Here is a 16,485-nt window from a genome sequence, read left to right as displayed (position 1 = left end):
CTGCAGCAACCACGAAACTGGAATTTTCGCATATAAAAAGCTTCCGCAGGCAAGCACTTATGCACTTTGCCAACAATGACGCAGCAAACATCCCAAAACTCATCAACGCCGATCTAAACGGAATAATTTACACCTTCTATACCTCCATTTCCTCACAATGTTTCTTCTGCCACGAAGAGGGTCATATCAGGAAAAACTGCCTGCATATCTCTAATTCTTCTGAAAGTAATACCAAAATTCAGGCGGCACCAACCTGGGTCAGGCCAGATGCACAAAGCGAGCTGACTGTTGTAGATAATGGGGATGCTGAAGAAACTGTCAAACAGTCTGAGATGCTTCCCACAACAAACTTTTCAGAAAAAAGAAAATTCAAAGACCACAGAAGACCAGGACGCAATCTCTTCAGGAGACCGACCAACCGAAACAAGAGTTTTATCTCTGAATCAACCCCCAAGGCAGACCACGTCCAAAGTCACAAAATAGAAGAAGAGGCGGCAGGAAACGAGCAAACCGCTAACAAAAACAACAGGGGCGACGAAAATAAATACAGAACACCACAGAAGACAAACGGTCAGATCTCAAATAAGTCTATCATACCACCAAGTATGGAAATAAATAAACAGCTACAAACCACTCACGATCCAAATGAAGAAGAACCCGAATTTCTGGGCACTGAAGAAGAGACCAACTGTGATTCTCACGATTCAAGTGCTTCAGAGGACGAGGAAAGCTATTTTCCTTACACTAAAGGTCCTTTAATTGTGGAAAAACTACGCCCCTTTCTACGGGAAGTATGCAGCTCCCCACAGAAGCTGGTGACAGCTCTGAAGTTCACCTCCAACATACCCGAGCTAATCTCACAACTTACGGATCTGCGTTCCAAACTAAAAGGAAAGAAGGACAGGGCAGATGTGAATAGATCCAAGTGCCTGTACTACTTGATTAACGGCTCGAACAGCAATATCATCAATCAGGATGTTAACCACCCCAAAACTGCAAAACCCTTACCTTTATTCCTGCAGATAATGCTGACTCTTAGCATGCTATCACTTAATGCAAGAGGATGCACCTCTGCATTGCGCAATAAGCTGATCCTTCACCAGGTCCAACGACATCATGCCGACCTACTCTTCCTACAAGAAACAAATATTAAAATAGACACAAGGCCATCCTTGAAATTGACAGATTGGCCATATGTATTCTATCATTCTCCAACACAACATCATGGAGCAGGAGTGAGTGTCAGCCTTCATCAAAAGTTCACCTGCAAGTTCAATGTGATAGCAGAGATCGCTGGCTACGCAATTTACACCCGCCTGGATACACCCCAGAAGGAAACCCTGCACCTTTTTAACATCTACATGCCACAGCAGGACAGACTTCCTATTCAAATAACCAACTTCATACAAAACCACCTCTCTACTATAGATCAAGAACACATCATTCTTGCTGGCGACTTCAACTGCACTCTTGACCCAGAAATGGACAGCACGATGCACTGAGCACCGCACAACATTAATCAACAACCTGCAGGCCTTGATAAACAACAATGAACTGGTCGATGTATTTAGACACCAGCACCCAGAAGAAAAGTCCTACACCTGGAGATCAGCAAATACAGCATCTGAAAGACTACCTTACCAAGCCCGACTGGACAGATACTACATCCCAAACACACCATTCCCCTGGTCAGAAGCATCACACATTTGCTATCTTATATCTCAGATCACTCCTTTATCAAATTACATCTCTCCTCACCCAATCACTACAAAAGTGGAGGTGCTTATTGGATGTTCAACAATAGTCTTTTTCAAGACAAGGAATACATCTCTAAGCTGCAAGACCTGATATCCAACCTTTCCCAATCCAAAGGCAGATTGGAGCCCATGAACACATGATGGCCTAGATTTAAAAGTAAGCTGAAATCATTCTCGCAAACCTACAGCCATCAGAAAAGTCAACAAAAGCGTAATAACCTCTATCAACTTGAGCAAAAACTGAAAAATCTCCCATATGATAGTCAGACCTATCAGTCAACACTACAAGCCATACAAACCAACTTAGAACACTCTGCAAAAGGTGCCCTGCTCAGATCGAGATACACCCACATAAATCTTTCTGATGCCCCGACCAAATACTTTTTCTCATTAGAAAGCAGACATCAGAAATCAACCACCATCACTGCCATTCAGCTGCAAAACAGAAACATCACTGAGGACCCAGAGGAAATCTCTGAAGTAACAAGATTTTATAGAGAAATTTACAGTTCTCAAGAAACCTCTACAAAGACAACGGAGGAAATCCTTTCAGGACTTAAAAAAATCTCCCATACGGCCCAGTGCAGTATGGTGAAACAAATCACCCTACAAGAACTAACAGCAGCATGCAAAGCCCTTTCCAAAAATAAATCACCAGGTCTGGATGGACTGACTTCTGACTACTTCCAAACATTTTGGGATCAACTTGGAGTGCTACTCTTTCGAATGCTTGAAGAAACTCAGTCCCATGGACTACCAGCTTTGGTCACCACCTCTGTCGCTCGACTGATTCCCAAGAAAGGGGATCGCACCAATTTACAAAACTGGCGCCTGATTTCCTTAATGAATACGGACTGTAAAATCATTTCCAAAGCCATCGCCAATAGATTAAAAGCCACTCTCCCTGCTCCCTGATATCATCGATCACCAACAAACATACTCTGTACCTGGAAAATCGATTCACGATAATCTACATCTGATCCGAGTCTTCCTCTCCACTGCAAACAGCGAAAGAGAATTCCTAGCACTAATTAGCCTTGACCAGAAAAAGGCATTCAACAGCGTTGAACACAGCTACCTATTTCAAACCTTGAAAGCCTTTGGATATGGACCTTACATCATCGGAACAATCCATCTGCTATACAAGGAAGCCAAATTCTGCCTGAAACTCAACAACCAGCTCACCTGCCACTTTCCGTATTCCAGAGGGATAAAACAAGGCTGCCCACTCTCTGGACAACTCTACGCAATTGCCATAGAACCATTCCTTAATAAAATTGCCACCAGTATACAATCCCGACGAATGCTGCTACCAGAATATAACCTACTCAGCATATGCAGATGACGTCACAATTGCAATATGCCACGAGAGCAAATTTGAAGTCATTCAAAAGGCTCATGATCTCTATGCTCAAGCATCAGGTGCAAAACTCAACCACTGTAAGACCAGCGGCCTGTGGGCTAGCAACTGGAAAACTAGAACCGACTCCCCCATCCAATGCACATGGTCCAGCGAGGGGCAGTAATACCTAGGTGTGTACCTCGGCAATACCCTCCTTTTCTCCCAGAAGAACTGGCCCGAATTGCTGAGTCGTTTCAACAAAGTACTTGGGAAATGAAGCGTGTGTGCCACATCTTCGCTTGAGAGGGAGAGTGCTTGTGGTCAATCATATGGTGGCAAGCGTTCTCTGTCACACCTTCAAAATTCTCACTCCACCTGTTGACTTCCACCAAATCCAGGCATTTGTCTGAAGCTTTCTTGGGAACAAAACCAACTGGATGTCCTGCTCCAAACTTAGCCAGCCACTTACTCACGGCGGTCAAGGGTTGGTCTCTCTTGACGACAAAATCACAGCATTCTGGATCACCTTTCTTCTTAAGACGCTGCAAACAAAATACCCACATTCCGACACTACGGATAAACTACTAGCAACAGCCACTAGAGGACTATCTCTTTCAACAATATTGAGAATGGATATGGCACCAGTACCACTCAAACTACCGCTGGAAAAAGCTAAGCCTTCACCCTAATCTTGAGAGAACATCCCTTTCCGGAATACTTTCAGAACCGCTCTTCTACAATAAAAGAATAATAGACCCTGCAATTGATGATATTCTCTTCTTCCCTATGTGGAACTGGGCAGTAATATGAATCATAGGCGACCTCCTGACACCAAGCCTTGAATGGAAAGGATCAGAAGATTTGCCCATTAAAACTATAAATGCAAAGCAGCAACACATACATCTAAAATCAGCGATCACACAAGCTCTTCCAGACATCACTACAACTAAAGGGATTGGAAATGTCACTGGATCCTCGCCTTCACCAACCTTCATCATCACATCACCAGAAGACACGGTACCTCTGTTTCCTGCACCCTCCAAAAAAGTCTATCAGCTAATCATGTCTCGCCATACAACCACGATTTTCCCGCCATCCACCTGCCAAGCTGTCCCTACACTCCTCTCCACTCCCCACAAGCTACCATCAAACTTTCAGTGGAACCTTCCGTACAGGACGAAATGTTCCAAATCGGATGAAGTCATCCAGTGGAGACTGTGGCACAACATCCTTCCCACCCCAGTCGGGTTACGCTTCTCAAACTACTGTCTCTTCTGCGCCGCCACTCCAGATACCCTGGAACACATATACCTGGCATGACCTGTGAACAAGGAACTCGTCAAATACACTTTGGATGCAGCAAAGCTTGCCTGCAACCAAGCCCACACTCCGGAGGACTACTGGTACCTACTTCACTCTGAGCAGACAGCACACACCACCTGCAACTTCCTATTCATTGCGGCCAAGGCCGTCATTTACAACTTCTACTTGAAGCACACAAGAAGCAGTGATGACGTGCCTCCTGTCAACACATCGGCGCAACATCTGAAGTGGAGCCTACGGAGGATGTTGCAGAGCAGACTTCTACTCGAATTCCACAGCAAAAAACCAGAAACTGTGGATCATCTTAACAGCGAATGGAACAGTGGCGGTCACCTCTTCACCATCACTGAACAGTCCATCACCTTCAACGTGTGACACTTAATATGAGAATGATCCAACGCCAAGAAACTGTTTTTCTTAATTCCTGAAATTAAAATGTTGAAACGTTTGTATTTCATTCTAAAAAGTTTTCTTTATCTTTCCTTTTTTGCTTTGTACATACAATGTAAATAGTTGTTTTTGAAAATGTATCTACTGTTCACATTTTAATAAAAAAAAAATATATATATATATATATATATATATATATATATATTCTTTTTTTTTTTTTTTCATTTAGGTAAAATTATGTTGTGCTGTAATTGAAAGGTTTATATATAATTATGACACCCTTGGAAAAATTAGAAGATTCAGCACCAAATAACCAAGGTTAGTAGGAAAACGTTTGCATTTCTGTTGTTGTTTTTAACTTTCATGAGCTTTTATTCAGATTTAACTCGGTAATTTCTAAACATTGATTGGATGAAGTCTCACAATAATTGCCGGAACAAGCTTCCAACCTGGTGGAGTTGAGAATCTTATATAAATTCATTTTGCTGAAATAGATAACTGATTTTCAACTGGGATGTTGCGGAACTTTTGAGGATTGCAACTGATTAAATCACTGTTACTATTAGGACAGTGGTGTTTAAAATAAGTGTCAAAGCAAGTAAAGCCACATGGCACCATTATATTATGTCTACATAGTAATATCCTTGTTTAATAAACTCCACTGACCCATAGAGTCAGCAGATTTTATAGAAGACTGCAAAAATATTACTATATTTTGTGGTGCCATGTGGATTTGAACATGTCATAACTGTGTTTGCAAACTGGCTGCTGAGCTGCAGTCATTGGGCATAGGACTGACTTGGACAAGGTGTAAGAAAGCCCAGAAATTCTTCTTGAAATGGTGTTCAAGTTCAGATGTTTTCCTTCTCTATTTAGATAATTGGCAATCACTTTTTAGGGTTGACAAAGGCAGAAGTTTTAACTCCCAAGTGTGTCAGGGAGTTAAAATTTGACACCACTTAAATTTAAAGTAATGAATAAAGAATATGAGCAGGTGTGATTAAAAAGTGGTGGTAGTAGTAGTAATGGAGGCATGTGATGCAAGAAAGCAAGCTTATGAGCTTCTGTAGTATCGGCCAAAAAAAAAAAAAAAATCCCAATTTCACACATCGATTTCCTCAAAACGTTTGTCCAGTTCCTCCTTCAATTTATTTATTTATTCTAGCAATTAACCACATGCTGGCTAAAGGCAAATTTCCACACATCTGTTTTACAACTGTCTTTCCTCAATTTGAATTTATGCCCCCTCAAGTATGTAATGTCAGCAAGCAGAAGAATCCCATCAGAATTCAGCGTGCTCAACCCATTAAAGGCCTTTTACACCTCAATCAGATAGATCACCTCGCAGGTGCTTAGTCTCCAGCCACTGCAATTTGCAGAACTTAAGCCTTTCTTGGTAAGAGAACCCCTTTGTTCCCTTCACCATTCTTGTTGCCCTTCTCTGTACATGCTCAAGCAATTCTACATCCTTCCTAAAATGAGGCCTCCAGACCTGTATGTAGTACTCGAGGTGTGGACTGACCATTGCCTTATACAAGAGGATAATCACTTCCTTTTACCTACTAGCAAAATTTCTGTATATCATTGACAATACGCCATGACCTGCTCTGCAGCCTGTCTGCATTGCTCAGAAAACTTCATATCTGACTGCTCAATTACTCCCAGAACTTTGACTTTTTACCACCTCGTAATTGTAGTGCCACACAGTTGGTATGTTTCTCTGGGGTTACTTCTACCCACATGCATTACTTTGCATTTATCAATGTTAAACTTCAGTTGCCACTTCTCAGCCCATCTGCCGAAATTTTCTAGATTCTGTTGCAGTAGCACACTGCCATTCATTAACAACACTGCCAACCTTTGTATCATCTGCAAACTTCGACATTAAGCCTAACATATCTTCATCAATATCATTGATAAATATACGAAACAACAGTGGGCCCAACATTGAACCTTGGGTGGCTCCACTGATAACATTAGTCCATGAAGAGCAGTGTCCATTGAATACTACTCTCTGTCTCCTCCCACTCAACCACCCTTTTAGCCATTGTAGAAACTTACCCCTAATACCATACTGCTCCAATTTCTACAGTAGTATTCCACGAGCAACAGTGTTAAAAGCTTTCCTGAAATGCAAGTATATGATATCAAAATTATTTTTTGCATCCAGTTCCTTTGTAACCACATCATAGTATCCAATCAAATATGTTAGACAAGACTTTGCCTTAACAAACCCATGCTGTCTGAACTATAACTGAAGTCTTGTCTAGATGATCCTGCAGTGCTTCTTTGACCAGTGTCTCCATTAATTTCCCTGGAAAAGAAGTTAAATTTACAGGTCAGTAATTACTTGTGTTACTCCCTTTGATCCTCCCTTGTGCATTGGGGTCACATTTACACATCTCCAGTCCATGGGTAGCTTCCCTGAGTCCAAGAAAGCTCTGATAATTATGGCTAACGGTTTGCTTACTTCCTTTGCTGTTGCCTTTAATATAACCCCATCTACCCCAGATGCCTTTCTTATGTTTATCTTCAATAGTTTCTGCTCCACTTTGCTCTCAGTTATTACAAAATCATTAAGTACCCTGCTACAATTTGATAAACTTCTGGCATTTTCCTCCCTTAATAACTTCTCATGTGAATTTGGATGCAAAATACTCATTCAGATTATTAGCTATCTGTGCAGGATCATCAATAGTTGAACCATCGATATCAAGTGGACCCATCCCCTTCTAGAGTTTATATAAGTCCTTGCTGTTTTTCTTAATATCCTTTGCCAAAGATTTCTCATAATCTGTCTTCGCTTGCCTAACCTCCTTTGTGACTTGATTACAGACTGGCTTATATCTGCCCTAGGCTTTTGTCACCTGATAATTTATATGCATCCCATGCATTTTAAGATATAATACCATCTAGAAGATGATATTTGTATTAACTGTAGTTAATACAAATATCATCTCCTAGATGGTGTTATTATGCAGTTTGATAAATTAGTAGCCATTTATTTCAAAACCATTTTCAATATCATTCAGATATGATTCATTGTACTGCTCTCTGTGATTTATAATTTTCAGAAAATTACCGAGTTTAACCTTTAATTAGTTGTAAGGTATATAAGAGATGCCACTTCATCTTCTGGCTTCCACAACTCTAGATGGGAGTTTATTCCAATAATCACTTAATATCTTCCTGAAGGCAAATTTCTGCATATCTGCTCCGAAGCCAACCATTTTTCAGTTTGTTCCTTTGTGTGTGTGTGTGTCTGCTGAAAGTCTTTCTTGGTAAGATTAGCTTTTTATCCCCCTGATTATTCTTATTTCTCTTTTCTGTACTCTTTCAAATAGATCTGTTCTTATTAAAATGAGGTTTACAACCTGTACTCAGTATTCAAGATGTGACCCAGCCATTGGTGTAGCATATTTGATGCCAGCCACTTGATGTGTGTGTGTGGGTATCAGGGTGGGTTTTATCCATCTATATAAAAATGACTTGACTTTTAAGAACCCTTTTCATTCTACTTGTTGGATGAAAAAGCCTGTTTTTTCATTGAGCAACCCTTGCTCTACTAACTCAGCAATTTTAAAAAGAAATCTCATAAAAGTCTACCTTTCCCTATCTAGACAAGGTGTGTAGGACAGCAGTCATGGATAGCAGTGAAAGTGTTAACAGTAGGATAACCACGTGTTTATCTCTGCTTGCAAAGTTCCTGCATGTTATCAACAGAATCCTATATCTGAACTGCTCAGAGAGCTTCGTGTCTGAATATATAATTACTTATCCTTTGGTCTATTTCATTGTTTTGAGTTATTATCTTGAGTATGAGGCTACCCAAATGGTGCATGCGTTGTCCTGGGATTGCCAGGGCCCACATGTGGTATGTTGCATTAGTTGGTGCTGTATCTCAGTTGCTATTTCCAGTTAATAGTTTATCTACATCTTGTTGAAGTAGTAGTATAACCTGATTAATGTCATTAACCCCACTGCCCATGTCTGTATCATCAGAAAACTTAGGCATCAAATTGGAAATACCTGTGTTAGTATCATCAAGAAGTATTAAAAACAGTGTCTAACATGAGAATTTGTGGTACCCTACTCATAAAATTAGTCCAAGAATAGCATGGTTATTTATAACTACCCCATGTCCCATACCAGTTAGTCATCCCTTTAGCATTGTTATTAGCTGTATGATGCAAATCATACAGCTAATAATAAAAGAAATCATAATACAATCCATTCTATGCTATAATTCTTTCCCATAATTTTATTTTATGGCTGGTAGATTTCACCCTCCTCTATTTTGCTTTCCTCCCTCAGAGCCTTATATGTATCAATCAGGTTCCCTCTAAGGAATTTAGTTATAAAACTGTTGCCCACCTATTTGAAGTTTTTCTTGGTAAGATGGGTGTCCAGATGAAGAAAAAAGTTTTTCTTCATCTGGACACCCATTTGTTTGAAAGAGCTTGAAGATGGATTCATTGTCCATCTTCAGGCCCTTGAGATAAGATGATCTTATTTATCTTATCATTATTCTTATCCAGATTACCTTCTTTAACTATTGGCTCCACAGTTTTCTGTGGCACAGGCAAACTGGCAGGTCTCTAATATACTCGCTTCACTCTTTGAACCACTTTTGTGAATAGGAGGGACATTTGCATATATCCAGTTTGTTGGCACTACCCCTCAATGCAAATGTTGTCATTATTATAGCCAAAGGTTTGATTACCTCTTTTGCGGCTCATTTAGTATACAGTGAAACCTCTCATGTTGACCATCTGTGGTCCCATTCAAATGCAGCCAACTTACAAAATAGGGTTAATATTTCTCGTTTTTGTGTCTGTAGTGTATATTTAACTGTGGTAGTGTGATACTTTTGCTATTACCTAACATTAATTAAAGTCCTGTTTTGTTTCTGACCCTTCGAGTACCAGGTGAGTCACAAACTTAACCGTAAACTAGTACGGTGTGGTCTCCAGATTGCATTGACATTTAAATTTCTTGCTTGCGCTGATTTTTTACTTCACTTATAGTCATAAATTTCACTATCTTTGTACAACTATATTCTTACAAATTTGTAACCAGCTAACATGTTTTGTTTTTGTGTAATTAATTATTAAATTTGGCTTGTAGTCCGACAGATTGTATTGTACTATTCACATAATATTTTTGAGTATATAATAATTAATGTGTAATTAATTTTTTCAAGTATAAATTAATTTTTCTTATTGCATGTATTTATATAGTATTTTTTTATTTTTATTTTTTTTTTTTGATTTTTAAAAACCAATTTTTTTGCTAAACTGGTAATGTTTAAACTGTTTTTAAATTTCAAAAAAAGTAGTAAAATTTCAAAATGTTTAATTTTTCTGTGTATATGTAACACTTTTTGTAAAAGAAATAAAAAAAAGAAAAATTTATCAAGTTTTCTATAAGTTATTTTTTGTAATTTTGTATGTTAACCCAGTGGTGGCGGTGGCATCCCCATTTGCAGCAAATTCTGGCTATTTTCTTTTTTTTAGAATTTTTTTTTAAAATTCTGCTTGAACAGTGCCAATAATTTATCATAATTTCTTAATGGATTGCAATACTTATTATATATAATATTTTTAGTTTAAAAAAATTTAAATTTTAAAACATGCAGTGTTTTACATTTTTTATTTTTGGAAAAACAAAAAAAATTAATTTTGCTAAAAATTACAAAAAAATTATTAGACGTAAAATGAAAACCTCAGTCTCTCTCTGCCAATTTAAAAGACCATTAAGTGCTTGAAATTTTAAACTGCACATGTATTTGTATTTCTACTTTTTATGTATATAAATATTATTAAAAAATTAAAAACATGTATGTTTGATACTATTAGTTACTTCTATTTTCGGGCATATTTCAAAATTTATGGCACTCTTTACAGCTTGCAAAATTTGAAACTACTTATGTTGCTTCTCATGTGACTTAAACATATGTTGACTTAAATCAGCAGTCATGAGCAATAATACAGAAAGACAAATGATACTGAATCTGAAGAATAGTGATGGTGCTTATAAATAGTAGAGAAGACATAATCCAAAAGTAGCAGAAGACTACTAAAAAGTATTATATAAGGAGCAAGGGAATGATACCAGCAGTGGAGAAGATGGATTACAAATTACCAACACATACGACACACCTGATATCCTTCCTGATGAGGTAGAAAATGAAGAATCAAAAAGGCCCCAGCTGAAGATGAAGTTACTGTAGAGTTGTTAAAATTAGGAGGAAGAAACATGAAACAGAAACTGGCAAGACGTTTCACGAAATACATTAGGAAAGGCGTGGCCTCTAAGGAGTGGAATGATGCAATCATAATTTTTCTTCATAAGAAAGGAGATAAATCAGAAGTTGGAAATTATACACTAATTAGCTCGTTATCCCACATCTACAAAGTGTTCACAAGGGACATCACTAACAGATTAGACAGAATACTTGATGAGAATCAACTGAAAGAGCAAGCTGGCTTTAGGACAGGGTTCTCAACTAAGGATCACCTTCACATACCATCACAGCAAATGAATATAAAACACCATTATGTCTGGCATTTGAGATTATGAAAAGGCATTTGACTCCATACAGCACAGCGCAGTGTTTTGGGCAGTGGAAAGACAAGGCATTGACACCCCATACATTATGATTTTGAAGAAAATATATAAGAACGCTATCTCCTTTATTAGACTAGATGAAGACAGTAGCAAATTTAAAATTGAGAAAGGAGTTCAACAAGGAGACAATATCTCCAAAGTTGTTTACTGCTGCTCTTGGAGAAGCTTTCAGAAAATTGGACTGGTAATAGAAAGCAGTCAGTGTGACTGGAGAATACCTAAACCATTTATGATTTGTCGATGACATTGTGATCATAAGCCAGATCCCGAAGAATTAGAGAAAAATCTTAATCAGTTATGCAGAGTTAGTAAGAATTTTGGAGTAAAGATGAATATGGTTAAAACAAAAGTAATGATGAACAAGTATGCCACAGGAAGGGATATAATCAATGAAGGAGCAGAAATTGAAATGTGGATTCATATACTTATCTTGGACAAGTCAATAGTGCAACAATGCAACAATGCTAAATAGCTGGAAGTCAAGAGAAGAATAAATTTTGGATGCATAGCATCCAGGAAATATAATCACATAAAAAAAAAAAAAGGTAGTGCAGCCATTATCAACCCACTGCAGGATGGAAGTCTCCTCAACAATTCATGCTGAGGGAAATGGACCATAATCTGCCACACTGGTCCATTGCGGGTTGGCAGATCGACCGTATTCAGCAGTCAGGGGCTTAAACCCCGGTCTACTCAAAGAGCATGTGCTACTGCACTCCCGCTCCTGACCACTTGGCTACGGAGGCATTATAATCACATATTGAGGAGCAATAACCCAATTTGCCTGAAACGTAAAATAACTAACCTTAAGTCTCACTTCCATGACTTATGGAAGTGAGACTTAAGGCACTCACCAAAAGAATGGAAGAGAAGCTGAAAACTACACAGTGAAGAATGGAATGAATTATATTAGGAATCAGACTGTTGGATAAAAAGAGAAACACATGGATTAGGTAGTAAACTCAAGTAAAGAACATTCTTATCAAAACAAAAAACTGAAATAGACTTGTGCTGGACACGCAGCTCAAAGACATAATGACAGATGAACTAAGAAAATAACAAAATGGTACCCAAGAGGAGCTAAAAGAAAATCTGAAAGACAAAAACGGAGATGGACAGATGAAATCCATGAGTTCGTGGGTAGTAAATGGATGACCATTGTGCAAAACAGAAGGAACTGGAAATTTGCTGGGTAGGCCTTCATTCTTCAGTGGGTTGAAAATGTCCAATGTTGATGGTCGTTTTCAAAGAATACTGGGTTTCATTTTATCATTTTTATTCTGTGAAAACAATAATAAATCTTTAAAAAAACATAGTGTAAGTAGGTAAATTTTTATTGACCTAGTGGGAGAGGAAAAACCAGTAACCTGAAACTTTAAACAACATAGCATTAGCCCCCTTGCAGTACCATGCCATTTTTTGTGCAAAATCCAAATAGATGCAAAAACGATAGCAGGGCATCTGACAGGTTCTCACATCCAATTTCTGTAGGCTACAAGCGTGAGGCTTAACTTACCTAGAAATAATCTGTAGTATATCTATTCTCTTTTCCACGATCTTTTTGTATCAGTCAGTCTCATATTATTGCACCTTGTACGTTGTCTTGTGTTGATATCAAACGAATCGGTAAGTACCTATAAAAGCTCATTTTCAGTACTGATTTTTTTAACGTAGAATATGTTGTATTGGAGGACCATCGACATATAGAATGGACTGCGCATCATACGGTTTGATCTGTTCACGGCTTAGATAAAGAGGATAAAACCGTGGGGCACATACTGCTCTTTTTTTATGTCTTTTGATTGGTGCATATCATTTCCAGGGTCGCATATTATCAGTGTACGGTACTGGAAAAGAGAGCGACATATGCTCCACAGTTTTACCCTCTTTATCTAAGCCGTGAACAGACCAAACCGCATGATGCCCAGTCCATTCTATATGTTGATGCGGAGGACCAACCCAGAAAATCCGTTATGTTATGTTTTTCTTTTTTATAATTGTCCATATCTAGTAACAGCATATATGCAGTGACGAGGTAGACGTATGCAATCTTCAACTAATATTATCATTAATATTTAAATTAAACAGTTCAAGTTTTTGACCATGTAGATAGTGGATCTTCCCTTGCGTGCGATCTGAAGTTATATTGCTTATATGCTAACTGCATACAGCTTGTGGTGTAAAACTTTTAAATTACTTAAAAATTGTCAAATTAATTTTTATCTGTCAAAATTTGTAAAAATCTTCTGCAATATTGATTAACATATTTTTAGTCAACTACACATCTTTATTATTATATTAATATAAACTTAACTTAAATATTTTAATATAAAAATAATTATAAAAACAAAATAATACATACCGGGTCACAGCCAGCTGATAGTGTAATCGGTAATCAGTTATATAAAATAATCTTGGTTCAAATCTCGCATCTGTTTAATTTTTTTTTTCATTTTTGTTGATTCTATTATTTTACAATAATTATATCTAAAAAAATATTTTTTACAGACCTTCAAAATGAACAAAAAACCATCTGGTTACCAATATAGAAAACGAAAAGCTGAAAAAGACAATGTTTTGAAAAAACAAGAAGGTGCTTTCTTAAAATACTTATGTCAAGAAGATTGTCAAAAAGAAAATGTTGAAACTCTTAATACAATATCTAAGGAGACGGTGACCAAAACAACAACTGAAGAGGTGAAATCTTCATCAACTTTTCTGGGTATTGTCGAGATCGATTCCGAAGCTGAATGTTCGGCAGGTGGTACTGTTGGTACTGAAGAAATCAGTTTTCAAAATTTAAGTTATGATGATCCAGCAACATGGAGTAAATTAAAGATTTTAAATGTTGATAAATTATGTCAACTGTTAGTTGAACCTGGACCAAAACAAATTTATAATTTCGACTTTCCAAAAGATAACAACAGTCGAAGATTTTCAACAACACACTATACTCGAAAGTTATTTAACGGCGAGACAATACAGCATTCGTGGTTAATGTATTCAAAATCCACAGATTCTGCATTTTGCTTTTGTTGCTTGTTATTTGATCATTGAAATATTAACGTTGCTGATTCTGGCTTAAAAAACTGGAAAAATATTTAGTCAATTATAAATGCTTATGAGAAAACCCAAAGGCATGTCGAAAATTATCATAAATGGAAATAACTGGAGATAAGAATTAAAAAACATACAACCATTGATGAACAGAACTTAGAGTTATTAAAAAAGAAGAAAAACATTGGTTGCAAGTTCTAGAATGACTGTTTACATTAGTTCAAACACTGGCTGTACAGAATTTCTTTTCAAGGAACAAACGAAACATTATTTGCTTCCTCCACACACACAAAAACACACGTGTGTGTGTGTGTGTGTGTGTGTGTGTGTGTGTGTGTGTGTGTGTGTGTGTGTGTGTGTGTGTGTGTGTGTGTGTGTGTGTGTGTGTGTGTATATATATGTATAAACAGTAGGTTTGCTGAAAAGAAAATTCAAAGTTTTATGTTGAAAACAATTCAACTTTATTTTTACATAAATATAGAATAATAACTTTATCATCAATTTGCTATACATAGAATAAATAATTTGACCAGTTCCAGAGGGTTGGTTCCCCCCCCCCCCCCCCCGGAACTAGTCTGCTGACCCAGTTTGGGAAATGCTGCTCAATAATTTTGTTTTCTTCCATCATTTGCCACTACTAATACTAATTTGAATTTCAACTCATGTGGGTAGTCTCAGCAAGAAGTAGTCTGAGATCTTTCGGTATACGGTCTTTAACCTGGGACACCATGTGCACAGCCTCCGCCCAGGAAGCTGCACACAGCGTGTCTTATAACCCCGTCAAATTCTCGCCAGATGCTCAGTAAGGCCCGGATAGAAGGGGATGTATGTGGTGGCTACCAGGACGAACAGCTCCCTACGTTCAGACACTCCTCTGCTATATCTATCCAGGATCCTCTGGGGTATCCGCACTTTCTAAGTTCTGCCGTGACACGATTAATTTCTTTTTCTTTATCCTCAGAAGTGATACAGTGTGATCCTACTCTGTCAAATAAAGCTTTTACTACACTATTCTTGTATTGTCCAGCTTGTGCTGAATTGTAGCCTCTGCACATGGGTTTTTTAAAAACTGACGTCTTAAGTCTAGAACCCACCCTAGAGACCAATACATCCAAAAATGACAGGGTATCATCCGTTTCCACCTCTGAGGTAGATTGAATAAACTGGGAGAAGCTGTTAAGCCAGCAAACGGCATCATCCCCCCCTCCCCTTCTGGACCAGGGCAAAGGTATCATCAACATATCTTTTCCAATTTCTAATAGGAAACGAACACCCACTAAAAACCCTGCTTTCTAATTCCTCCATGGCCAAGTTGGCCCCGGTGGCACTAATGGGTGAACCCATGGCCGTACAATGAACCTGTTTGTACACAGTTCCTTGAAATAACATGGTAGTACTAGCCAGACATAATTCTACCCCGGCACGAATATCTTTAACACCAAGCAGTGATCTATTACCAAGTGAGACATCCCTGTTCAATGCCATTTTTATACAATATATTGCATGATTAATAGGGATACATGTGAATAAAGATACAACATCAAAAGAGATCATGCTCTCATTATCATTTATAGTCAAATTCCCCACAAAATTTACAAACTCTCTACTGGCTTTAATAACATATTCGGACTGCCCCACTATGGGTGCAATTAATTTTGCCAAGTACCCTGATAGTGCATAGGAAGGACTCCCTATAAATGAAACTATAGGCCTCAAGGGTACTTCTGCCTTATGAATTTTTGGTAGTCCATAAAATCTTGGGATTGACTACCTGTAGTGTGTAATGACCAGAAAGTCTCCTTGGAAATCTTCTCCATATTCAACCAGGATTGCACCAATTTGTTGACTCGCCGTTCCAGGCCCACCACAGTGTTCCTCTGGATCACCTTATAAGTGTTATTATCTTGCAGAAGATCTAATGCCTTCTTATTATAATCCTCTGTATTTAGTACCACCCATTGATCTCCCTTTGTCTGCTCATAAAAC

At 38.1% G+C, this 16,485-nt stretch overlaps 1 protein-coding gene across 1 annotated transcript in view; it reads left to right on the top strand.

The window, feature by feature from the left end:
- LOC150084577 (uncharacterized) overlaps window positions 1-16,485 on the top strand; it is a 316,151-nt gene that overhangs the window by 49,145 nt on the left and 250,521 nt on the right. Inside the window, exon 2 of the mRNA XM_090376290.1 lies at window positions 5,042-5,130. Coding sequence (XP_090232416.1) covers window positions 5,085-5,130 — 46 coding nt within the window. The 5' untranslated portion in view covers window positions 5,042-5,084. The remainder of the gene's footprint in view (window positions 1-5,041; window positions 5,131-16,485) is intronic.

The sequence above is a fragment of the Mastigoproctus giganteus genome, chromosome 6, assembly GCF_048544385.1.
Source record: "Mastigoproctus giganteus isolate SK-2022 chromosome 6, ASM4854438v1, whole genome shotgun sequence".
Lineage (NCBI taxonomy): Eukaryota > Metazoa > Arthropoda > Arachnida > Uropygi > Thelyphonidae > Mastigoproctus > Mastigoproctus giganteus.
The sequence above is the reverse complement of the archived record's forward strand: the minus strand, read 5'-3'. Positions and strand labels throughout refer to the sequence as shown.